The 26,046-nt window shown below is 39.4% G+C and overlaps 1 protein-coding gene across 2 annotated transcripts in view; it reads left to right on the forward strand.

The window, feature by feature from the left end:
• Nucleotides 1–25,723, forward strand: part of LOC307267454 (receptor activity-modifying protein 3) — a gene marked incomplete at its 5' end in the record, with an annotated part of 35,167 nt that extends 9,444 nt beyond the window's left edge. The window contains 3 exons of one of the 2 annotated variants that reach the window (XM_080049778.1): nucleotides 16,818–16,847; nucleotides 17,145–17,310; nucleotides 25,413–25,723. In XM_080049778.1, the coding sequence (XP_079905904.1) occupies nucleotides 16,818–16,847; nucleotides 17,145–17,310; nucleotides 25,413–25,668 (452 nt within the window). In that variant the 3' untranslated portion in view covers nucleotides 25,669–25,723. The remainder of the gene's footprint in view (nucleotides 1–16,817; nucleotides 16,848–17,144; nucleotides 17,311–25,412) is intronic. The other variant, XM_080049779.1, reaches the window with a different exon arrangement.
• Nucleotides 25,724–26,046: the final 323 nt, after the last annotated feature.

Below are 26,046 nucleotides of genomic sequence, written 5' to 3' on the forward strand. Positions count from 1 at the left end.
CACCCCAGTTATGAGGTCTTTACACTGGCTTCCTGTCACTCAAAGAATTGATTTCAAAATATTAATGTTAGTTTATAAAGCCCTAAATGGTCTAGGGCCAAAATATATTACCAATCTGCTGATACGTTATGAGCCGTCCAGAGCCCTTAGGTCGTCTGGGACAGGTCTACTTACTGAGTCCCCAGAGTTAGGACTAAACAAGGAGAAGCAGCGTTTAGTTTTTATGCACCAAATCTCTGGAACAGACTCCCAGAGAACTTGAGGTCTAAATACATTTGCACATGTTTCTCAAATCAGCTGCTCTGTGTGTGTGTGTGTGTATGTGCGTGTGCCTCGGCGGCTCTGCGCGCGCTGCGCGTGACTACGGCATGCACGCGGCAGAGTAAACCTACAGGAGCAAGCTGACATTTAACTGGTGGCGAAAATAAACGCAGCGCTGTGCTATGGGGATATTTAGGATTCAGGGACATTGAACAGAAAGAAGTGCTGCTCAAAACTAGGACCGTTTAAGACTCCACATCACCGTGGCAACACAACCTTTCTATCAGCTCAGACAGCACAGAGAACAGTCTGATGAATGCATGAGAGTGATGGCCCAGGCATGTTTCAGTAAGTTTAAAGAAGTGCCACACTCTTACTGTCTTTGACCTTTGGAGAAAGGCATTTAGTAATTTTAAGGGGAAAACACATTGTATTTATTATTTAAACTATTGAGTTATTTGTAAAACAGCATGCTAGTGTAGGCCTACAAGATTTATTTTCTGAATTTTCAATGCTGCTGTATTTTTATGTTTTAAATTGGGAAGTACATGTTCCAAAACGACCAATAACCTCTTTATTTAAAAAGAAATCAAGCAAGTAGGCTAATTATGAGTTTAACCAACAATGAATTATAGGCTATCGCATCACAGTAGGCCATTAGTCCACAATAATCGCACAACAGCCCCCCATCCAAAAAGGAACTTTAAAAAGTGTCATTTGTGTATGGTCAATGATCTGTATTTAGTGTGTCTGCATATTATTGCACCAAAACAGTATAAGTTTTCTTTAATTAAGTACGGGCTAGTTTACTAGGAGCCCGTAATTATTACTCTCCACCATACTTATTCTTCTGACTTCTTATTCTCCCTCAAATTTCTAGCTGCTTCTCCTCCTACACCGTTACACGCAGACATGCCAAAATTTCACACAACGTGCGTCCCCACCCCACGGGGTGTGCTATTATACAGTTTTTTGAATTTCCGCTAGGGGGCGCTGTTATGAAGTCCCGACTGAAAGAACTTTGAGAGGCCACGCCCCGCACACCGTAACTCCGATTGACTTGAAATTTCTCACACAGGTGTATGCTAGGGTGCTCTACAAAAAAGCCTCTGGGACCATAAAAAGTCTTCTGGAAATATTTCCCGCTAATTAGCATAAACTGAAAAACAGCGTGTTATCCACAACTGTCTGCAATTTGACTGTATCAACACCAAATTTCTCGTGAAGCCCCGGGGGACTACAATAAACATACCCGTAAAAGATTAGTAGTACAACTTGAAAAACATGGCCGCCATTGACCAAAACGTTTACGCAGGGGCGGGGCATAATAACACGTTGGCCATAACTCCTTAACCGTAGGTCCTATCATCATGAAACTTGCTGGGTATGTGCAGAAGTCATGTGGTAGCATGTCCATCAAAGCATATCGAGATTAACCCAAAGGGGGCGCCACAAATGGGCGGGGCTTAATAACACGTTGGCCATAACTCCTTAACCGTAGGTCCTATCATCATCAAACTTGCTGGGTATGTGCAGAAGTCATGTGGTTGCATGTTCATCGAAGCTTATCGAGATCAACCCATAGGGGGCGCCACAAATGGGTGGGGCTTAATAACACGTTGGCCATAACTCCTTAACCATAGGTCCTATCATCATGAAACTTGCTGGGTATGTGCAGAAGTCATGTGGTAGCATGTCCTTCAAAGCTTATCGCGATTTACCCATAGGGGGCGCCACAGGGGCGGGGCCTATCCACAAATTGGCCATAACTCCTTAACCGTAGGTCCTATCATCATCAAACTTGCTGGGTATGTGCGGAAGTCATGTGGTAGCGTGTCCCTCGAAGCTTATCGCGATTAACCCATAGGGGGCGCCACAAAAGTCACCCGACTCCGATTGACTTGAAATTGATTACACATGTACAGCTCATGGTGCTCTACAATATAGCCTCTCAGAATTTTTTTGTATTTTCCGCTAGGGGGCGCTATAATTAAACCCAGACTGAAGAAAGTTTGAGAGGCCACGCCCCGCACACCGTAAGTCCGATTGACTTGAAATTTCTCACACGGCTGTATGATAGGGTGCTCTACAAAAAAGCCTCTTGGACCATAAAAGTCAACCTGGAGATATTTTCGGCTAATTAGCATAAACTGAAAAACAGGGTTTTAACCACAACTTTTTCACGTTTTACTCTATCGACACCAAATGTCTCACGAAGCCCCGGGGGACTGTGAAGCACGTCTCCGAAAAATATCAGTAGGATAGCTTGGAAAACATGGCCGCCATTGACTAAAACGTTTACGCAGGGGCGGGGCTTAATTACAAATTGGCCATAACTCGTTGCCCGTAGGTCCTATCGTCGTGAAACTCGCAGGATACGTGCGGAAGACATGCGGTGGCGTGTCCCTCTAAGCTCGTCGAGGTTAACCCACAGGGGGCGCCACAAATGCGAAAACCGTCATTCAACGACGCGATGTTTGCCGGGCCACGCCCCTTTCCCCCCGACTCCGATCGACTCGTCGTTCGTCGGACGCGCGCGGCTCGCGTCGCTCTACGGTAAAGCCTCTGGGACCGCGGGGGTCGGCCGTGATTTTTTCCCTTCCCCGATTCGCGCGGGGGCGGCCCGTACTTTCCAAATCTCTGCGGGATTTCTAGTTGTAATTGTACTGTCTGCATGTTTGCACAATATTTTTACCTGCACATAGCAAACAAAATTGCTTAACTGTAAGGCCAGTGTCTGTTGTAGTTTTGTATTCAAATAAACAGTTGTTTATTTCTTTAGTGCGTATTGGCATCTCTGAGCATAATACCCCCAACATTTTCGCGACGGCGCCTAGCTCCTGTCCCCCTGAGCTGCGACCACCTTAACTGAGACATTTCCTGATGGGGGAAACACTACATGATGTCCCCTGCTCGGAAAATTTAATTAACTTTTTTTAATTAAATAATCACAATTGCATTTGCAGTTTTTAACGTGATTAGGCATGACATTTAGCCTTGTCTACGCGATAAGGGCATATAGTTGTTTTCATTTACCTAAGATAACAGTCCATTTTACCTGCTAAAAAATACTTTTTATTAGGATGAAATCCCTTTTAATCCCTGGTAGCAGGATTGGAAATAATATTAATCTCAAAAGAAATCTAGTAGTAGTCTTGCAATATGACAACCCCTTTATTTGCAAAATAAAGTCTGTGACAACAAACTCAGATAACTAATGACAAATTGTCTTAAGGTGTGAGTTGATTGTCTTTAGATGTGAGAGGGTGTCAGTTTTCATTTTTTTCAAAGTCTTATAAATCCTCTAGTGTGAGCCCAGCATTAGATGCATGCAGGTTAAAGAGCAAACAATGATTTTCTCATCCGACCCAAAAGTTCTCTGGCAGCCTTTCAGGCACCTGTTTGCAGAAGAAAATTAAGCAACGACTCAAACCAAAATATATAGAATATAGACACAATTAAAAAAAACATATATCCACAATATAATGTATAGGGTTTACATTTGAACATATGACTCATTTTGATAACTTTAATTTTGATACTTTAGCTTTGTAGCATCTTGTAACACATTGCTCAGTGCTCTAATCAGCATTATTTCAGGCAGCAGCAGGCAAAATGCACAGATGAACCCACTGCACGCTACCTGCCAATCACCAAACAGTAGATGAGACTAGAGCATTTGGCAGCTGGAAGCCAGACATTTTCCTCATGGCTCATGAACACCAAAAAGAGATCTAAAAGGAGAGTGAATATTTATTTCATTTATTATATCACATGCTCAACCTAATTAGCTGATAATATGGCACAGTTTTGTTTGAAGCATTGTTCCCTGCCCCCAAGTGGCATTTATAAATAAAGAAATCTAATGAATTAATGCTGCCTCAAGAATATTACTGCATGTAAATACTCCAATCAATTTATAATATTAGGATTGACCTTTAGTAGGAAACAGGATCCTTCATGACTACAAAAAACTGTTAAAAAAATGATTTAACCCTCAAAAGTTTTCTCAAGTCTCAGCCAGTAAAGAGTTTTGTCTCCCCTGCTAGACTTACTGCTGCCTTGGAGGCTTTTCAACCCTCAGAATAAAATTTATTTTGGGGGATAAAGACACTGCAATCTTTGGATACCAATAGTGAGAATATAAACTATTTAACAGTGTCATTACATTTAATCATTTAATTATAAATTATGTTTTGGTGTTAACATTTTGTATGAGAAGTTAAAGGTGTAGTAGAAGATAAAAGGATTTAGTGAAAATATTTTGAAGAAGCAGAACGACAGGAAACCCAGAGGGGGGTGACATCACACACTCTAAGGAATGCAACACCCATTATAAAGTCAAAAAGACGCTGAAAAGAGCATACAACTTAAATTATCACAATTCAAAATGAATAAAAGATTTCAGGAAGAAAAGTAACCAGATTATAACACAATGTCTTGTTTAAATGTTAAACGGAGTCTGAAAGTGAAATAAGTCCAAGAAAGAGCTCAAGGAGCTAGACATTTTGATATTTGAATGGTTAAAATAGCTGAAGATTTGAATGAGTTACTGAAAGCCAAAAAACGTACGGAAGAGGAAATAGAAAAAAATAGAAGATAGGAAATAGAAGAAAAATAAAGTTTAGGATAACAATTTATAATCCAGCATTCACACTAATAAAGATGACGATAACAATAACTTAGTTAAACTTGAAACACTGACCAGTTCCTCAGATTTAGAAAAACTTAGCTACCGTTTTATCACAATAACAAGAATAATCTTGTCTCCTCTCTTTTTAACCCTGTACCAGCAGAGATCTGCTATCATAACCCACATCAGTGTTTAGTGATGCTCTGTGACCTAACGTGACCCGGTCTGGTCAGTGTTTCTATCACAGCAACATCCTCTCCTTGTTGTTGTATAGATAAGGAGGCAGCAGTGGCCTCTTATGGTAGTTCTCTGCTACAAGGTCATCCATGTTCCTGCCAGGGAGCTCTGCTGATAACAGGGATGACTGACAGCCTATCACTTTCTGTCAAAGAGTTATTATTGCTCTAAGGTCAAACTCGGCCATCTTCGGTCTCAATGGGATATACCTGTATAAATAAAGGTTAAAAAAAAAAAAAAAAAAAACTGCTGAGAAAGCCTGTGAAACAGTGCTACAGCTCCTGCCTAAGGATTTCTGAGTCTGTTGCCTAGGATTATTTAAAACTCATAATTTTTAACCAATAACTAAATGTTAATAAATTGCTTTTGATTTGCATCTCATTAATAAGTAAAATCAGAGTATAAAGCAGTCTTTGGGTGAATATGCTGCTTAAGAAAAATGTTAGATAATCCCTGTATACACGTTGGCATCCGTCTTATCCATAGAGAAAATACACAGGCTCACAGAGGAGGGAAGAAGATAGGCAGCAACCTCTCCTGTGTCAGAAATAATTTGGGAGACACTCATTTGACTTGTTCATCATTCTGAATTTGATTGAAGTATTGATTTAAATGTCTCAACTAATTTAGCAACGGTTACAATGGCTAGTAGACCGGCTTCTGTCATTGCTCCATTTATGCCCCCATCACACTACTCAGCCCTGACATTCACTTTAACTCTGCTTGCTGTGGTTAAATGGCTTTTTTATTTAGTACGAGATGGAACATTTTCATTGAACCGTCTGCCTCAGGCCTTAGTGAGTTAACGTCAGTCATTGGTGAAGGAGATGTAAATTCCGCTGGATCTGAGGGCAGGTAGAATAAAGGAGAAAGGAGTGACATAAAGGGTAATAAGATGATACTTGATGTAATGTTTTTCTGTGTCACTTAAAAATCTTTATTCCAAGCCCAAAAAAGCCTCTTTTCTTAAATCAGCTTTTGATTTCTGCAAGACTCACACATCTGCTATGTTTCGCCTCACAGAAATCAAATGTATATTTTACTGTAAAATAAGGTATGCATTCTATTCCTTTAGTCTCTTCTGCACCGGTTAGATGTTGTCTACTGCGCAAACAAAACAAATCTTTCCATCAAAGGGCTGTGTTTTCATTGATTCAGCTCAATTTAGTTGTTGTTTGTTTGTGCAGATGGTGAACACGGGAGGGCTGATGGCTTGAAAGCCACAAGAACTAAGCTCAAAGAGGGAGGTCAGGGTTTTTAATGAGATTTAAAAGAGCTGTAAGTAGGGCTCATGATCAATGATCGACTTTCATAACTAAAAATAACTGTATGTTGACCAAAGCATTAAATGCATTTTTACAAAACAAAATATAAGTAACATTATATGACATTAAAAAATATTAACAAGTAAACATCACAAATTAACTATTGATTTTCTATTTATGTTATCTGATGTTCAGGGAGCCAAAGTACTGTATATCTCTCCCCTTCTCCTCTCTTCCTCACCCTCTTATGCATCTCTCCCCTTTATTTTTCCTTTTTCTCTCTCCACTGCTTGCGGAAACGTCAGCTGATTTTCAGTGACTTGGGTTCATCATACAAACCAGTCAGGGGCCAGTTTCCCGATAACGTCATCTCTTAGCGAGCTACGAAGACTCCTACGTCATGACTTACCAAAGTTGTTTACCTCTGTAGTCGTGGTTCCCGAACGGTCTCTTAGGAGAAACACTCCATACGTCGTACGTACACTGCTGAAATCGATTGCTCAGAGTTCGATTTTCCATTTCCTGCTTATTTCATGCGAAGCTGCATGACAAGTCTTTGCGAATAAAAGATTACTAGAAATCCTTCCTCACGTTTCGTGGTGGGTCAGTAAGGAAACTGAAAGTAGAATATCGCCAATGGCCTATATCAATAAAAACAGACGGCCCAAACAGCGTCCAAATGAGCTAAAATCCTAAATACAATAAACAGTAACATGGCACACTTATTTTAAGGTAAGCTTTAATTGATTATTCATAAATTTTTTCACACGTTTACATGTTTTGAGGCGGAGAATCCGACGCACACTGCGGAGCTGTCAGCTGAGCCGGCTCAGCTGACAGCTCCGCAGTGTGTGGAACACAGTGCGATGGTTCTAGTGTTAACCTTGGTCGAACGTATTACCATAGCCTATAGGCCTACTGATTTAAAAAAGGTATAGCCTAGGCTATAGAAAAATATAGAAACAGCGGAGGAGAATAAGATTGTTTCCAGCAATTATTTTCTTCATGAATGACTTGTGGCAGTTCCATGCGCAACAGGGATGTCACTCGTGTCCGTTTTACGCATGGTGCTTACGGAAGGAAATGTGGGGGTCTGTAGTAGCCAAGCCTATCTCTGGCGATGCCACAGCGATCGCAGGGACTTCACTTGTCATTAAACTTATACATCTGACTGTATTTCATATCAAAGGGACACAGCGATGACTGTATTAAATATCAAACTGATAAAAACGATCCGACTGTAGGCTGTAGTGTATCACGTATAAAGTAGCCTATTTTTATATTGACGGACATCGCATCCAATCAGTTAATGCTGATTGTCAAGTCAGTTAGATGACTATGTAGGCTACTTATAGTTTGAACACTTTGTGAATCAGAGTGAATGGTATTCTGCTAAAATATATAGCTTTACTTTAAATGTGATATGTACGCTATATACAGTTATCGTTTTTAACAGTTTGTTATTTAATACAGTCATCGCTGTGTCCGTTTGATATGAAATACAGTCAGATTTATTAGTTAAATGACACAAATGAGAGCTGAAACATCCCTACGGTAGAGCTAAGAAGGCTCTGCGGGCGCTCCAGACCAACCTTACCAACGTAGGACGTACGAAAGAGATTCGTAGCAAAGAACGTTTCGGGAAACAGGTGAAATGTTAAGTAGGAACTCTACGTAGGGGATACGAATGACGTAGCGTTAAGAAGGCTCTACGAAGGCTTTGGGAAACCGGCCCCAGAGCTCTCAGATCGTCTGACACTGGGCTACTGACAGTCCCCAGAGTAAGGACTAGACAGGGAGAGTCAGCCTTCAGTTTTAATGCACCCAAGCTCTGGAATAAACTTCCAGGGGACTTGAGGTCCGCTTCAACACTCGGCTCTTTTAAATCAGGTCTGAAGACTTTACTGTTTCCGTTTTAACCTGTAATTAGGGGGCCAAGCCCGAGTAGGGCTGGGACCGCGTTTTGCAGAGCAACGCGGTTCCCAAGCCCTGCGGGGCAGGGAACCCTATTGTTCTTGTAGGGATTATTCTTTCTTATTATTATTCTTCCACTCGTAGAACTGGTGCTGCAGCCCAAACCGTAAAGGGTTGGGACATGCCACTTGCATGGCTTATCCAGGTCCGTGCCTGGTACGCAGACAAAAAAATTCAGACATGCCGGCCACTAGGTGGCGCTACAACAGCCGAAAAACACGTTTGGGATTATAACTCCCACACCGAAAGTCCGACAGTCAAAAACTTTATATCCACATATGCCCACAAGTCAGCTGCATCTTTTGAGATAGGCCACGCCCATTTGCGTATATATACATTTTTCGCTACATCGCAAAAACTGTGTCAGTCACCAAAACATACTCCTCCTACAGTTTTCGCCCGATTTGGACGAAACCAAAAGCATTATTCTCTACCGACTCCCACGAGCAAGATTTGGTCAAATAGTTTTTCTACGACCATCGGAAGACCAAACGGTAGCGCTTTAAAGATTCGCGAACATTCCTTAAAAAAAAAAAAAAGGTGGATTTTCTTGAAACTGAAGGGAGACTATGATGGGGCATACTTGAGCCTATGGCAAAAATATGGGCAAGAAATTCCTATGTGGGCCGGACTTATTAAAAAAAAGAGTTTTTAATTTTTTTTGCCTGTTTTCGCCATTTTCTAAGTCTTTAGGCGGGAAAATGGGAAAATTCAAAAAAGTGTCTTTACAATGGAGAGGTTCACAATTTGATTTTGCTATAACTCCCCAACCAAACATTGCACATTCAAAAACTTGACATCCACTTGTTCGGTACATTGAGCTGCATCTTTCTATCTAACAAAGTTTTGCGAATGTCATCCATAGGGGGCGCCAAAACCACTAAAAGCAAAGAAAACGCGTTTGGGGCTATAACTCCCACACCGAACATCGCACATTCAAAAACTTTACATCCCCGGATTCCGTGAAGCGAGGGGCCGGCGCCGCGGGCGACGACGCCCGATCCCGAGTCGCGTGGGAGGCTTGGCCCCCGTTCACAACTGCTTGCAGTTCTAGTTTTAAATTTTTATTTGTTTTTATTATTTTTAAATATTTTAATTATTTTATGTTTTATTTATATTCATGTTTCTCATTCGCTTTTTTTAAAATGTGTGCTCTATTCTTGATGTATTTTGTTTTTGCATCTGTAAAGCACCTTGAATGGCCTTGTGTCCGAAATGTGCTTTAGAAATAAACTTGCCTTGCCTATCTGTGGATAAAGATGGTGTACAGGAAATATGGTGCAGCAGAAAGAGAAGAGACAAAAGGACACCTGATTTATTATGTCCCTTTTACATATTTTTGTTTGAAGTTTGATTTTGTTGAAAATATAATCCCTCCTCTGCACTGGCCAACATCACATTCCTGGCCTGATGATGATGATGATGACAGACCTAAAGTAAGGTAGCCGTTGTTGAACAAGCTCTACAAGTTGGCAAGTTGTCTACTTCCTTTCATTTTCTATTTCCTCTTATCTATATTTATCCTGCCAAACCAACTGGCAGGAGACGACAGTGTGACAGCGTGCCAACTGAGCCGATACTAGACTGGCACACTGTCAATCAGTTTGTAACACCTACAGTACTACAACTTCATTCAGTTCTCTCCAAATTTAAAATAGCTCGGCTTGGCCTGCAAAATTCACAAGTTTAATACTGTTTTAATGTAGTCAATATTTCAGTTGACTCCACAGTTCTAGTTGAGTTCCAATTGATAGTTGCAAAATATTGTTTGTTCAGCCGTTCTCTACAAGTAATTAACGATTACTGCTAATAGGTACAAGCATCCTGCTGAATTGGATTGAGTTTTTTTGTGTATTTCATATGGAATCTTGAAGTAAGCTGATAATTGCAGCCTGTTAGTGTTTTGCTCATAATAAACCCCCACATGCAGAGAATCTTCTTAATATCTTGCAGTATGGCTCATTCCTTTCCGTTAGATTTGGGAAGGAACAAAATGAGACTTAATTATACCATTTTCATTCAATCTGTTTTTTCTGCCTGTCTTTTCAAGAGTCGGTTATTGCTTGGTTATTTTCAAATTAAAAATTCTTGACAAGGCCAGACTAATCCACAATTTTATTCAAAGCCAGAGACAAGCTCTTTGACGAAGGTATTAAACTGTTAATTTGCCAGCATGATACCCCACTTGTACTAAAACTTTGATGCTGACGTGCAATCAGTTTCCCTTTTCACAATCATAATTGATTGGATTGTATCATGAAGAGCTGGGCTTGATCAATGTCCAGCGCTGCCCACAGAGGCCAGGAAAGGCTTCATTACTACAGCTGTGAGTCTGACCTGTCTCTGCTGTGCAACCTGATTAATTGTCTCTGAATGGCAGCTATGGAAGGACCCAAATGCAGACGGTCGAGGCATCAGGGTGATGTAAGGGGTTAATTGAACTGGATAGGTTTACAGGCAGGCACAGGTAGATAGACTGACAGACAGACAGGAACGTACAACTGGTGGATGTGTGGAATATGGCAATGAAGAAGACTTTGAAATGTGGCTGGAGAAAAGGGAAGGGACAGGGTGAGACATTAGACAGTAACAGCAGTCACAGCCCCAGGAGGGGAAACTGATAGCCTGATGAATGGTGAGAAAAAAGTGAGCTCTGAATCAATGAACAAATACCAAAACCACCAGTCCTCTGTGACTGATGAGATATTTAACAAGTTGTCTATAGAAGTCCAAGATTAAATGCAGTTCTTCATAAGAAAACGATATACTTTTGTAAACAGTTTAATTAAAGTCAATTGTATCACTTTTGCCACAGAAGATACCACATTAAGAAAACACATCCTCAGTTATACGTTTTTCACAGCTCAGGTCGTGCAATTCAGAAACGGCTTTCATATACAGCTACTGCTAATAGACACTCCAACTAAATTGAAAAGACATTGCCGATATCTCCAACTGGCAGCCTGCAAGTATCTGTGATAGTGAGGGCCATTCACAAATACATTGGATTGATGCTTTTTATCCTCTCTGCAGAGGCATGGTAAGAGATGCTGCTGCAAAGGCTGTTTACAGCCATTGGTTCTTGATTGTCCCCCCCCCCCCCCCCTCTGTTCTGCTACGCGGAAGTACGAGGAGCTCTGTAATTTTCTATACATTAAAAAAAGATACTTCACTGATATTCATTGTGTATGGAAAAGTTAAAGCTGTTATTATTTATATTTTTTATGAACAAAAGGTCAAATTATCCACTACAATATGAATATTCATTGTGATTAATCATTAAGGACTCTGCAGTTTCCCACAGCTTTCAGAAGCATTTTAGCGTCTATAAGCTATTTTTTTTTTATTTTCAAAATCTCTGAAAAACTTATTGTACACTACCTGCCCAGCACCAAACTATATATTCGATGTTTAATGGTAAATGTGCACAAAATTGGTTTCTAACAAAAGGTGATCATTTCTGTGATGTGTTGACAGCATGATCCAATGCTTCCAAGCGGCCAGACACAAATCAGCTAATGCTGCTTTAAAAAGTTGGTTGAAGTCACCTGTCTGATATGATATCTGCTATCTTAATCCAGGGTGCTATTCATTTGGCACACTGTCACACAGCAGGATGAGAGATGCCGCAAGCAGCTATAATTTATACCATGGCATAAATCACAGAATATCTGAGACAAATCACATGTACACGCTCACACACTGCTGATGCCAAATCTCTCCGAGCTCCCTCAGTTCTTAAAGCTGAAATTAGTTTCAATCTTCCCCCTCACTGTTATGTGGAGCTCATGCTGAAGGGAATCCTGCTGTTAGATTGTTGTCATAGGTTATTTTAATCAGTTTTGCCGTCCTGTTTGTGTTTATTAATAACTTCGACAAAGAGTCTGTGCCGTGTCTATCTGTCAACAGGATATGAGAATCAAATTCAAACAAGAATAAGAGCTGTATGAACTTGTGCAAGATTGTTAAAGTGGTGTCAGAAAAAGAGGAACCCAGTATGTAGCTGAACTGTACTTGCCTGCTTAAAAGAAAGCCTCGTCTGACACAAGGTACATGTGTCTATTACTGCTGCACAGAGTTATTTTAATGGGGTTACTTTTTAATGTTCAGATTACGGAATCATTTGTGCAAAATGTGTAGAAGATATAAGCCGAAATACCACATCAGGGCACATTTAAGTGATTGTTGATCGGGTTATGCCTTTCGTACTTAATGCTTTTTGTACAATAATGTTAAATTAAAACAACCTATTCATCTTAATATTTTTTTATATTTAATCAATGACTGCCGCACCCATTTAAATTCGTAACGACACTGTTTATGTAAAGCACTTACCTGTACTGCAAATCACGTGAGATTAAATCATATTATTTCATCACTGTGATTGTTAATATTTGAGCTTTCAATAGAGAAACTAATTTAGAACCTTTTCCAAGCCATCCAGTGTATCTGGATATAATACAATTAAATAAAGAATAACCTTGTGATGTGCAAATGGCCTCAGTTAAATGTTAAAGCATATATATATTGGTATTATCTTCATACCTATTGTTCAGTTCTCACATGAACCAGTTGCATTTTAAGTGTATTGCACCCACTCGTGTAAAATGTCTTTGAAAATGCTGTTGAAGCTCTGCCTGCCATACATGGTTTGTTATCATTGAGTGCATGTGGGAGATGTGAGTTTTGTTGATTCCTGCCGTACAGGAGCTTATGTCAAGTCAAGATGTATTTATGTAGGATGTTATACATGAGATGTTATGTTCTGGACTCGGCTGTGTGAGGCTTATTATCAGGAGAAATGAAATGCAAACGGAGACTTGTGGGAACCAGAGGGCTGCAAGCCAAGTATTGAAGTCTCCTGACCATGGAGACGGCAAAGACTTATATGCATGCAATGATTTTTGCCCATATCTCGTACTGTTATACAACATGGTCACACACATCTGAGACCACCCTTAAACCAATCAAATCTCTATTCAAAAGAACACTTAAAATACTAGTCAAAAAACCCATATCCTACCACTATTGTAAAATTGTTACTAAGCATAAAATCATGGACCTTGATAGTTTTCAACAGTTTTTGGATGTTTGTTTAATTTATAAGGTTTTAAACGGTGTAGCCCCTCCACCACTACAGAACCACATAAAGAAAAAATCCCCTAGAGTAAACACCAGGGCAATAACTAGAGGTGACTGTGAAATACAACGGCGCAGAACCAAATTTGGCCAAATGGTCCTGTCCATCAGAGGAACACAGTCCTGGAATGAATTACCAGCTCAAGTCAGAGACTGTACCACCTACACCACCTTTAAAAAGACCCTCAAAGAGTGGTTAGTAGCAAGCCAGACCTGTTCTCATGCATAACTTTCTCTTCTTTTCTTCCTGATGTTGTTTTGTTTCTTTTGTCTTTTCTAACCGCCTATACTGATTGGGTGTCAGTGTAAAACTGTATTTTAGCTAGTTGTGAATTAACTGTGTAAAATTGTTTCATGTAGCTGTATATTGATGTATTGTATTATGACTTTCCTTAGGACTACGGATGCGAATTAGCATTTATGCTAACTCCGGCATATTTACATTGATGCTCTGCTGACATGTTGATTAATATGCACTGTCCTAATCAAATAAAAACTAAACTAAACTAAACTAAAGTCAGAGATGAGAACTTCAGATGAGTGCAATTTTTAGATTGCTCTGTAATTTGACATATTCCACTTGACATATAGATTGGTATTACACACAAAGGACATATTTTCCTCCTGTGACTGCTCAGAGAATCTATCAAATCTTGAGAAATGATTTTCCGTCTGGGAGTCCGTCTTTATAGTTATCGTGTTCACTTTTGTAGAGAGGGCAGGAAGTGGATTAAATTTCTTGGGATAACACTACAGAAAAAGATGAGCGTATGGATTTGACTTTGTGACCTCTCTCTATAGCCTGGGGGATTCTTATGCCCTCAGCTGTCTTTTGATCTGGTCTCATAAAGCCAAGGAATACTCGGCTGTCACCTTGAGAGGGCCCTTTGTTCCGAAATAGCTTGTCAGAGAAGTATGTGTCATCTTTTGAAAGAAAAGGTTTTGCTAGCTTTTATAATTTTTTGTTGAAAGCCACATTCAGTTCAGTTTTCCAAAGGCTTTCCAAGGCTATTCAGACACCAAGATGGAGGAGAAATAGATAAGGTAGTGATGGAAACTGACGACACCAAGAAGTAAAATACAGCAACACTGAACATTGCAGACTTTGGATCATCAAGAAAAAAGTGCTTCTAGGTTGGTGACATTCGTCCAAATAGGAAGGTTCTGTTTGTCCTTTCAACACTATTTTGACCCGGAAATGGCAGCATCTTGGTTCCTGAAAGGCGGCAATAATTAATTATTATTCAGGTGATCTTAGTGCAGCTAATCTTCAGCCTATTTGAAATGTTACATTACAATGGTTCCGTGCTTTGAAAAGGTAATTCAAAAAATAAAAAACTTTATACCCTAATACTAGCAATATTCATTAGAAATTTTAAACTCTCTACATTTCACACCAGCACCAAACTATTGGTAAAATCTGGCTTTGCCAACATGGAATTGTTTAATGCTAATACTGTAACTTCACAATGAGAGGCTACTCTTGCCAAGTTTTGTGCAAATATCAAAGCAATAGTTTGATATTTTGCAATTCATGCTAATTTTCTTTCTTGCAAGAGAAAACAAAAACTCTCTCTCTAGGGTAATGCTACAGCCAGCATGTCGACTAGAAATAAGTGGTTGTACTAATTAAAAGAACAAGCTGTAAAGTACTAATGAGTAAGCTTAAGAGGTACTCGTTTGTTTCGAATGAGCAGGCTAGGCTAGCTGTTGACCCTTGTTGCCAGTGTTCATGCTGAACTAACTGCGGCTTCATATTGAGCCCCCAGACAAAAGAGTGATATCAATTTTCTCATCTAACTCTGACAGGACACATATTCCTTTGCAGGATCTGTAGAAGTCTTCGGATGAAGCAATATAAATACCAAATCATAGTAAAATAAAACCAGACCAGCATCAACTCAAACATTAAATTGATGATTTAAAAGATAAACAACTAACCACATCTGAAACACTCAACCTGAAAACTTCCTTACATGACCAAACAGGGAAGTAATTAGCTCACTGACTTGGTGACTGTGTTTGTACTGCGGGGCATCTTTGCAAACGGATTCACCGCTTTGTTAGCGTGGCACTTCAAACGGAGATCCACCTTCCTGTGCAGCAATCTGTTTAGCTATGGTCATCCGTGACACTCTACCTCAGTAAAAATTAGCTGCCGAGTGCAAGGACTTCTTGGATCAGAGAACAGGTTATTCTTATTATGGATGCACTTTTGCAGAGTTTTTTCGGGATAGCTTTGGATAAATCAATGCACTATATATATATATATATATATATATATATATATATAGTATATATACGTATACATATTTTTTTTTTCTTTTTTTACATGTTTAGTCAGGATAAAGTTCACACAAATGGTATACAAAGCTGTGAATATCTTGCCTTCCCCTGATGTGTCACTACTAACCAATCAAAACTATCAGATATGTGTGCACATGCTCTCCTAGCCTAAAAGCTGATTGTAGTGGCTTACTAACCCATAGGAAGACATCTATAGAACATGGGAAATGATGGGTGTGTACAAGTATAACCTGTATAAGATCTACTCAGAAATATTAGCCCACAGAGATCTATATTTTGTTTCCGAAAATTTTAAAGAGGACCTATGATGCTTTTTGACTTTTATGACCTATAAACGTTGTTATGATGATTCATAGTCATACTTAACCATACTAAATTATCAAATAATGACTTACATGCATTTCGACGTATTCCCTGCTGACCGTCTGGGGTGTCTGTGCCGAGCACTAAACACTATTCTAGCCAGTCGAGAAGTCACGTGTTCAAAGCGGTCTACCCTTCGTAACTTTGTGACGTCGCATGTAACTTTGTGAAGTCACCACGCGGATGTTTCCATGTATGGTAATGCTGTCACTTCCCTGTTCGCGTCTGCCTCGCGCCCTTATAGGTCCATGCTCGCGCTTCCCGCCACTGAAAGTGTTCCGGAAGGAAGGTAACCAATCACAACGGAGTGGGGTTTGCAGGAGGGGGGGGAGGGTAGCGGAGATTGCCGAAGCACAGGCGGAGGGAGCGGAGATGGCCGATGCACACACACTCAAGTGTTGACAGGACGTGCTGGATCGCCAAAATAAGAGAAAGAGCTTCCCAAAAATCGACATAGTTTTTTGTGATGTGATTCGTGTTAGGTTGCTCTATAGCAGTGTAAAACAAGAAATTAAGACCAGAAAAGTAGTATAATAGGTCCTCTTTAAGTAATATAATTTAACAGTTTGCTTACATATTTAACAAGTTGTTAAGCTGTTGGTTCACTCTGATTGACTTCCTTTTATGTTTCTTCACAGTTAATAACTTCATGATGTCAGGGTTGTCAGGTAAGCATATCCATCCATCCATCCATCTATAACATAAGTTGAATCTGTATCAGTCTTTGGGGTAAACTGAGTCATTACAGCAGAACAATAGCAACAGAGTACAGCAAAGAAAAATAAGAAAATAGATATATTGAAACTGACATTCTTATGTTCCAAAATGTAATGGGTAAAGTCAAAGTCCCCATGGACATTATGGAAAAATATTAGTTACAGTCTTATGAGACCATAATGATAAAAACTAAAAATTTCCAAATATACATGAAGTCAATAAAACATGCTGTCTTTTTCTTTCTGTAGTTACAGCCACTGACAGCTTGAATATAGAACCAACTTCCCCCCGGCCAAGGAGACCCTGCAATGAGTCCCGTCTGCAATGGGAGGTGGAGATCTGTGGAGAGGACTTTAAGAAAGACATGGGTCAAATAGATCCACATTACTGGTGTAACCTCACACATTTCATCAGGTAAGACCTTATATAGGAGTTCAGCATCATATACTGTATGTAGCTACAAACACATTTACAAATAACACAGTATTTTAACCGTTTAACTAAATTAATCAAAGGATTACTGCACTTTTAAACTAAGTGAAGTTTAAACTGCTTTGTAAATGTAAATGATCCGAAGGAGCGGGCCAGGTTTTGGTGGAATTGAGAAGAGGGATTTAACAGAGAAAATGTAAGTCTGTATTGCATTTGGCCATACTTTTTTCAGCCTTTTTTTTGTCAAGTTTACTGTTGGATCATGTGATAAAAATAACACCTTGCACTGCACAAACTGGTATGCTTCTTTATGAATGACCACTCACTCTTTGAAAAGTTTCAACTTTGATTTTCAAATTCAACATAAACAGCAACAATACTTCTGAACGTTTTAAATTATATTAAGAATTATTTAGATGCTGGCTGTTTTGTTGTTGATAGACCTCTCTGCTGCATTTGATACATTTAATCATGACATATTAATACTTATTTGATCAACTAGAAAAGTGGGTAGGCCCAATTGGGACTAGACTGATTTAAGTCTTACTTGTGACAGAACCGTCCCTGTATCAGTTGGGAATGTTTCCTCTAGCTACGCACATTTGGCGTTCTTCAAGGGTCTACTTTTGGCCCACTGCCGTTTTGTATCTATGTTACCACTGTTTCAAGTTATCCGCAATTCCAATATTACTTCCCATTTTTACGCTGAACATACACAAATCTTATTTGTCCATACATTAAACCTCACATCATTTACAGTACCTCACTCAGCTATATTGAACAGCAACAGAAAATGAAGGGGTGTTTTTGGACACAAAGCACACAGTTATTCTTATTCGTCACAGTAAGACTTGAGTTTGCAATCCACCCATGAGGACAGAAATCTGAGACTAATCTTTCATTTGAACAATGTCAACATATCAACTCTCAGTCAATTTAGGAGTATTGCCAAGAATAGATAGTTTTTTCCATTTACATAAGCAAAAGTTATTATTCATGGTGTTGTCTACTGCCTCCTGATTAATGTAACCCACTATTTGTTGGACGGCCCCAGAAATCAATCAACCACATTCAACATTTCCCCCATTCTCATATCATTGCACTGGTTACCCATGGTTTTCAAAATGTATTTCAAAATGTTTCTGCGTGCTTTTTAAATCACTGAGCAACCTTGCCCTTTCTTTCATTGGTGACCTTCTCATCTCTCTCAGATCTAAAGACCAGCTGTTGCTCTCGGTCCCCAGGGCTAGGCTTGACACAGAGGGTAGAAGGGCATCTGCCGCAAGGGCTCCATGTTTTTAGAACAACCTTCCATTGGGAATCAGACAAGCTACCTCAGTGTACTCTTTTGGAAAGTATTTTTCATGAAATTACTTTTAATTAGTTTTTCCTTTGTTTTATGATCATATAAATTAATTCTTAAAAAAATATATACACTACATATCTACTTCAATTCACTTATTCTAATTTGTAATTGCACTGTCTTTTCAGTTTTTTAAAGGTCTGTGAAGCACTTTGTGAGCTTGTTTTTGTGCTATAAAAAGAAAGTGTATTACTGTATCATCCTTGTGTAGAAGAGGATTTCATTAAGACAACACAGACACACAGTATCAGTTCAGTTGGAATTGTGTTTTTGAGGAATGTATCAGTACTTCATTTTCTATATTCCCAGAATGGATTATCAGCAGCAATATATACTCATCCTCCTTCCTCTGAAGTAGATTTCAGCACAAACAGAGAAAGTGAGAGAGTGACCATAGATCCAACCTGTTAGGGCAAAAATAAAGTGCTGAGTACACAAAGGATATGACACAGTCCAGGATTACATTATCTCCTTACATTAGTTGCCTGGTGCAGCTTTATTTTGAAAATTATGGAATAGAAAATGTGATGTCAGGAAACTACCCTGGAAGCAGTTTTTACAAGTTATTACAGAGCAAATTTGTAATTTTTTGCACAACAACCATTTGAAAGCTGGGCAAGATAAAATACATCTGGAGGCCGAAATGCCACACATATTTTTAAACTCTTATCTGTAACACTCGTGTTCTCTCAAGTACTCTGGAAGCTCTATATTTGTAGTTTCACTTAAGGGGTTGTCAATCCTAAATGGTGTCACTTTCAAAAGATCGCTTAGATTGATAGAAAGACTTGAATCCTTCTCATGCAGCTGGTTAGATAACAGTAGGAGGTTTGCTTCCGGAAATCTGAGCTGTTTTTAAGGAGCATGTAAGCCCCGACCACCCATCTGTATCTATCTTTGTCCAGCTTTTCACCTCATTCCTTCCCCTCACCTTTGGCCTCACGTTTTTCCCTTTAGTCGCAGAGCCAGAAGGGGTGGGAGAGAGCCAATGGACTAGTTTCCTTTACAACAGCATACACATGGGAAATTAAAATCAAGGTCAAAGTAATCATCTGAGTCACAGATTTGTGGGAAATACTCTTAAAATTCTGGGAAGAATAATCTATGTTTTAATTTTCCCCATTGTTTATTTCCTGGTAAATATGTGAGAGATTCATGCTTTCGCCCCCCTGCAACACAGTATTTGTAAATACAGTTTTACACACGTTAACCAAACACAAAGCACATGAAGCCAGATGGTTGACATAAGGTGTAATGGCCAGGGTAAACATCTGGGAGGCCAGTTAACAAATGAAACTTTAAAAATCAAAAGTATTATCAATGTATGTCATGAATGCTAGACTGACAACAAAGAATTGGATTGCAAATAACAAAACAAAGTGCAGCTGTATATTTATGTAGATGTAAGCAGATGTTAAATCAAAATAAAATAAAAACCAGAAGCTACCAAATTTACAACTGCTATAGTATATATTGTTAAGCTATCAATGTATAACTGGTGAACATAGTTACCAGTCATCCATTGATAGCTTAAAAACATTTAATATTTAAGCTATCCCTAAAGAGTCAGGTATTTCTAAAAACAGATTGATGGAGACAAACAAGTAAGCTAAAACACAGTATGTTTTCCCAGAAACACTAATTACTTATTAGCAGTGTTGCCACAGTTACTTTGAAAAAGTAATCTGATTACTGATTACTAGTTACTCCTTGAAATAGTAATTTAGTTACTTTACTGATTACTTGATGTTAAAAGTAACTAAGTTAGATTACAAGTTACTTTAAACGTTACTTTACAGGTTTTGAAACCCATATATCTCAATTTAAAACATGCACATATTAAGAATCATTGACAATATATAAAATAAAGCTTTTAGGCTAGTAGCCTATAGGCATACTGTTTTCAAAATAATAAAAATTATGGTTTGAAAAATGTAATAAAAAAAAAACTTTTCCCCCCCATGAAAATAAATGCATTCCTCCAAAGTGCAAAGACAGTAGCAGTGTCTTTAAACTTAACGTGATTGGCCCTTCACTCTCATGCATTAATTTGACTTTTCTCTACGATGTCTCATGTGTTGATAGATGTGTTGGGTGTGTGCGGCCACCGGTCGCCACGTGACTATAAGTTTCCAAGTTTTAAACACTTCTATCTCTTCAACGTCACCGTACCCGAATCCTAAATATCCCCATAGCAGACGCTATATTTCATGGGGGGGGGAACGTTTGTTTTTTGCACCACAGTTCAGCTTAGACTCGGCCGTAATGCTACTGCACACACACAGACACACACACACACACACAGGCAAACACACACGCTGCATGTCAGAGACGAGGGGCGCTACCAAAAAGACGAGAGGAGCGGTTGGAGCAGTTGGAGCGTTTAGAGACACATGCGCGCACATTTATTTACATTAAATCGCAATCGCAGTCATTTGTGCATTTATGTAAAATGTTTCACTAAGGAAAATGACAGAAAAAGTAACGCACAGTGACTTTGATGAGTAACTTTAATCTGATTACTGGTTTGGAGATAGTAACGCGTTAGATTACTCGTTACTGAAAAAAGAGGTCCGATGCCGGTAACGCGTTACTAAGTAACGCGTTACCGGCATCACTGCTTATTAGTACATTTTCACGCAGGTGGACGGTGCAAGTACTCATCCTAATTTCAGCCATCCCTCTCAGTTCTATCCCTTAATAGAATATACTCACAGTTATTTCAAGATAAAAATGGCCCAGAATGATTCTTTACAGTCGGCCAAAGGTTTTATTGTGTGTTTCTGAACAGGGGTGCTATTGTTGTTGTGTAGCCTACTGTCTGACGTTCCCTTTGAGAAGTATAACACAAGACTCTCAATCATGCCTATAAATAGTTAAGTCTCTTTGGATCCTTTCAAGTGCTGTTTTGGTCAACCTGAAGTGCAGGATGGGTGGTGTAATGTCCGGTCTCTGTTTTTTCACATTTTGTTCATACTCTGTATGTACGTATTCATGCGTACTAACTCAAAACGGATAAGGGATTTTAAAGAACCAACCTTTAATCATAATATGATCCATCATTGAAGGCTGACACATCAAATGTCATTAAGAGATGAAATAACATAAACAAGCTGACTCATAGCCAACATGTTATGGGAAACACAGCATGACCTGCATTTCCAGGAACTCTGCCTGCATGAGTCCACATTTTTTTTAAGCCAAATTATTTATCTATGCTATTTTTGTGTACTTCATTTAAATGACTTTGGAGGATACACAGACTTTCTCAGTAGCCGTTTACTTGGGAGCCTGTACAGCCGCGCTAAGTATGCAAAAGAGAGATAGAGAAAGGGAAAGAGAGAGCAGAGCAAAGGAACAAGAAGACCCAGAGAGTGGTGAGAAGGATCTGGCTGGGGGAGTTAGGGGCTTCGTGTTTAAACAAGCAGTGGCCCCTGCAAAGCTTCCTCTATTTGACAAATGAGCCAAGCTTCGCGCAGTGATAGCTGCTGGAAAAACACACGGGCAACATGATTGTTATTGTTTGAAATGAGGCAGCTAGTTGGAACACACTATAAAGGATAAAGACAGACCACTAAGACTCTGTGCGTGTGTAACTCTGTATATGCATTTACACACTTCATCAACCCTTGAAAACATTGATTTCTGCCCTGGGAGGTTTACAACTCCAAGAGCAGCCAGTCTTGTTGTTGATCACACAGGAACAGAAGAGCAATGGCGTTTGTCTATGTTGACCTTTTAATATTTTCAGTTAGGAACTGTATAATAATAATAATAAAAATTCATTTTATTTGAGGGCGCCTTTCATAGCACTCAAGGTCACCTTACAGGGCAGTGTTTAAAAAACAAAATCAACAATCATAAAAAAAATAAGAACAAGATACATTGAAACAATTTACACAAGTGGAGTGAAATGGGTGGGAGACAATGAACTAGATTGAATATGTCAGTTTAAAAATATGTGTTTTAGACGGGACTTAAAAGTGGAGAGAGTGTCAGAGTTACGGATGTCAGATGGGAGGGTGTTCCAGAGGTGGGGGGCAGATCGTCTGAATGCCCTGGACCCCATGGTGACCAGGCAGGCGGGTGGTACAGTTAGTTGAATGGAAGAGGAGGACCGGAGAGTGCGGGTGGGTGTGTTGGTGTGCAGAAGTTCACAGATGTATGGAGGGGCGAGGTTGTGGAGGGCCTTGAAGGTGAGGAGCAGAATCTTGAAATCAATGCGGGTTTTGACAGGGAGCCAGTGAAGCTGCTGAAGGACAGGAGTGATGTGATTAATGGAGGGGGTTCTGGTGATGATGCGGGCGGCAGAGTATGTATGAACCAGATGCTGCTCTAAAGTCATCAGAGCTTTTTCGTACTGCCACAGATGACAACTAAGTGACAATTTAGATAAACTAGCTTCATTTTAAGCGGATTATGGGGGCCACACGCAGGCAAAATACTGTGACAAAAAACTGCCAGTCAGCCACAGAGGGAAAGTACATTTAAATCAGTTCATCTCCACTGCAGAGAGCTGAATGGGTAACAAAACATACATCACAAAATTAAAGTCCAAGCTAAGTTTTTAAAGGTGCATTCAGACAGACCGCAGGAGTTTGTGTTAATTTGCCAACCAGCCAAAGTACCAACTGTGCATTGGCTATAAGCAAGGAAGCAAAAAACTGTGTCAGTGAGTGTTTCCTTGTGTGGCTTAGCCTATGACTCAATTAATTTCCCTGTTTGTATGCATGATTTAATTTCTTTGCATGAAAATGACTTAAGAGGAAATTTGGAAATCTTGACAAAAATGTCTCACAGATAGCCAAGATGATAATCGAGGCATGCAACAAACATAAGTTCCATTCTTCCGCCATGTTTCTGAATCATTTTCCTTCATTTGGGAGTTGACTGGGTGAATAGCACTGGATAATTAGAGCCATTAGCTGTTTTTCTCCTATATATGTTGTTAAACTGGCATGGACATGTCTTTGAATCAGTTTGCGAACAAATTCATGTTTCATCCTGCCTGCCTTTGCATTGACTTTGTTTGCACTCGCACCACCTTTGAAATTCCCCATCAAAATGATGTCTGAACACACAGTAAGATTTCGCATCTGAATAATGATTATGATTTTAAAACATGGCTATGAGTGTGCAATTCTCATAAAGGTCTCCGACTATTAAACAGAAGAGATGGGTTGTCTTGGCTTTCAGAGCAACACTCCCTCAAACAGTTGCATCAGTGTGGGTGTCATGGGGAGCTGTTTCCGGGGGCGTTATGGAATAATATTCGGAGGGAAATATAGCTTTGTATATAACATGTTCAAATGAGATACTGAACTTTAGCACAAAAGATAAGCTTACAGCAGCTTTAAAACAAAACTATCAGTATCTGCATATACAGTACGTAGAAACCTTCATACATGTATGTTTGTGTATGCATGAACACATATACTGTATCGTTTTCATGTGTTGTGTATGTGTTTGTGTTTGTGTGGTCCATACAGACAGTTATATAATCTTTTCAATATCGATTTCTTCCTTCAGTCTGTATATTGACTGTGAACCGGTTTAAGTTCATGATTTTGCATGGCTCCAGTTAAAAAAAAGCTACTGTGAGTGATCTGGGAAATAACTTCAAAAGTCCGCTATTCCCTACAGTCATGTGTGCTGCATTTCAAGCACGTCTTCCTGAACGCTCTGATACACACATTTTTTCTTTCTCTCTCTGTCCTTTTCATTTATATTCAGCCCCCAAATATTCACTCTGCTGCCATGTTCTCAAGTTCTTGGCAGTGGCATAAACCACATTTTTGATCTGTTCTTCTATTTTTTTAAATCCTCATTTTACTTACCATTAACTAAGACCATATAAAACCTACCTTAAATAACCTGTAAGTGTTTGTGTACTGTTCAACATTAATTGAAATAGTGGTGAAATAGTTTTTTCACATGAATATATGAGTTTACGCTTGTTTAATAATATACTGTACTAATGCTGAGTTACGATATGACAGCTTTTCTCAGAAAAAAAACTTATGCAACAATGGCATGTTGTGCCTTCTCTGGAAATAACTGCTCTTTTCTATGAGTAGGGTGCTGAATAAATACAGCAATTTTACACAGTGATGATATCTTTTATGCCAGAGAGTAATTTTCCAAAATAATGTATGTTTTTTACACAGCTAGGTTTCCCTAAACCCTCTCATTGCTTGTTGTTGTGATACAAATCTGCAGACAGTTATCTGAAGACACTACTAAAACCTTGGATGTCAAGGGAAAGGAATCTTGTCCTAGAGGTTTGATAAATCAGGATGGAGAAAGAAGGATTAGGGCTGGCTGAATGGACTCTTCAAAGCAGAGTTTTAAGCCTGTAAAGCTCCATGAATGGGGCCTGAATGCCTGTTGAAGTAGAGTAAAAGGGGGTATATTCCCAGTCCCAAAAATGGATTACTAAACGAAACCTTGAATGCTTTGAATAATACAATTAAACCATAGTAGGGTTTTAAATAGCTGCATGCCCTTTAGAGAACATGGGGTATAATACATTTGGTCGTTTATATGTTGTTAATTTCCCACCTTCACTACAATAGTGAACTTCCGTAATTTCCTAACATAATCTGTGTACATGTTCTTAAAAACAAAGCTAAAATGGATGTAGGAATTACTCTGCTAAAACACAAGTCAGCGGTGATTTTCTTCTAAACCTTTTCTTCTCTTCCTCTCATTTTCTCACCAGTGAGTACCACCTCTTCACCCTCTGCACGGAGACAAAGTCTCACTTCGTCCACTGCTACTGGCCCAATCCGCTGGTAGAGAGCTACATCATCCGCATACATAAGCACTTTTTCTCCAACTGCACCCTAGATCAGGTGGTGTGGATGGACCCGCCGGACGACACGCTAACCATCCTTATCCTCATCCCTGTTTTCCTCACATTAGCCATGATTGCCCTGGTGGTCTGGTGCAGCAAGAGGAGTGATATCCTGGCTTAGGATAAGCGAAAGGTGGAAGAGGAGGGGGAAGAGCAGGAGAAAGACTGACTTCAAGGTCCTGAACTCTTCACCAAAACAATACTGTACAAAGGAGTGCAAAGAGCTTTTCGGAGATTATATAAGTTGTTCAAATGACCCCTAAAGTGGTGCCGCAAACCACCTCAACGTCCTGTCAAAAAGAGGAAAGTAGTGCCTGGTTATACAAAGTAGCATTTTGTTTTGTATTTGTAATATAGTAAGTGTAAAATTTCACATTTCTGATGTTGCCCTTCTATCTTTTTAGCTCTGATGTGCTAATTCTAGAAATACATTAAGAAATCCGTTTATTTGCTTTCTTGTATAACAATTATGTAGCAGGATCCAGCAGCTGATTAGCTT

This window comes from Ammodytes marinus, assembly GCF_949987685.1.
Source record: "Ammodytes marinus genome assembly, chromosome: 21".
Taxonomy (NCBI): Eukaryota; Metazoa; Chordata; class Actinopteri; order Uranoscopiformes; family Ammodytidae; genus Ammodytes; species Ammodytes marinus.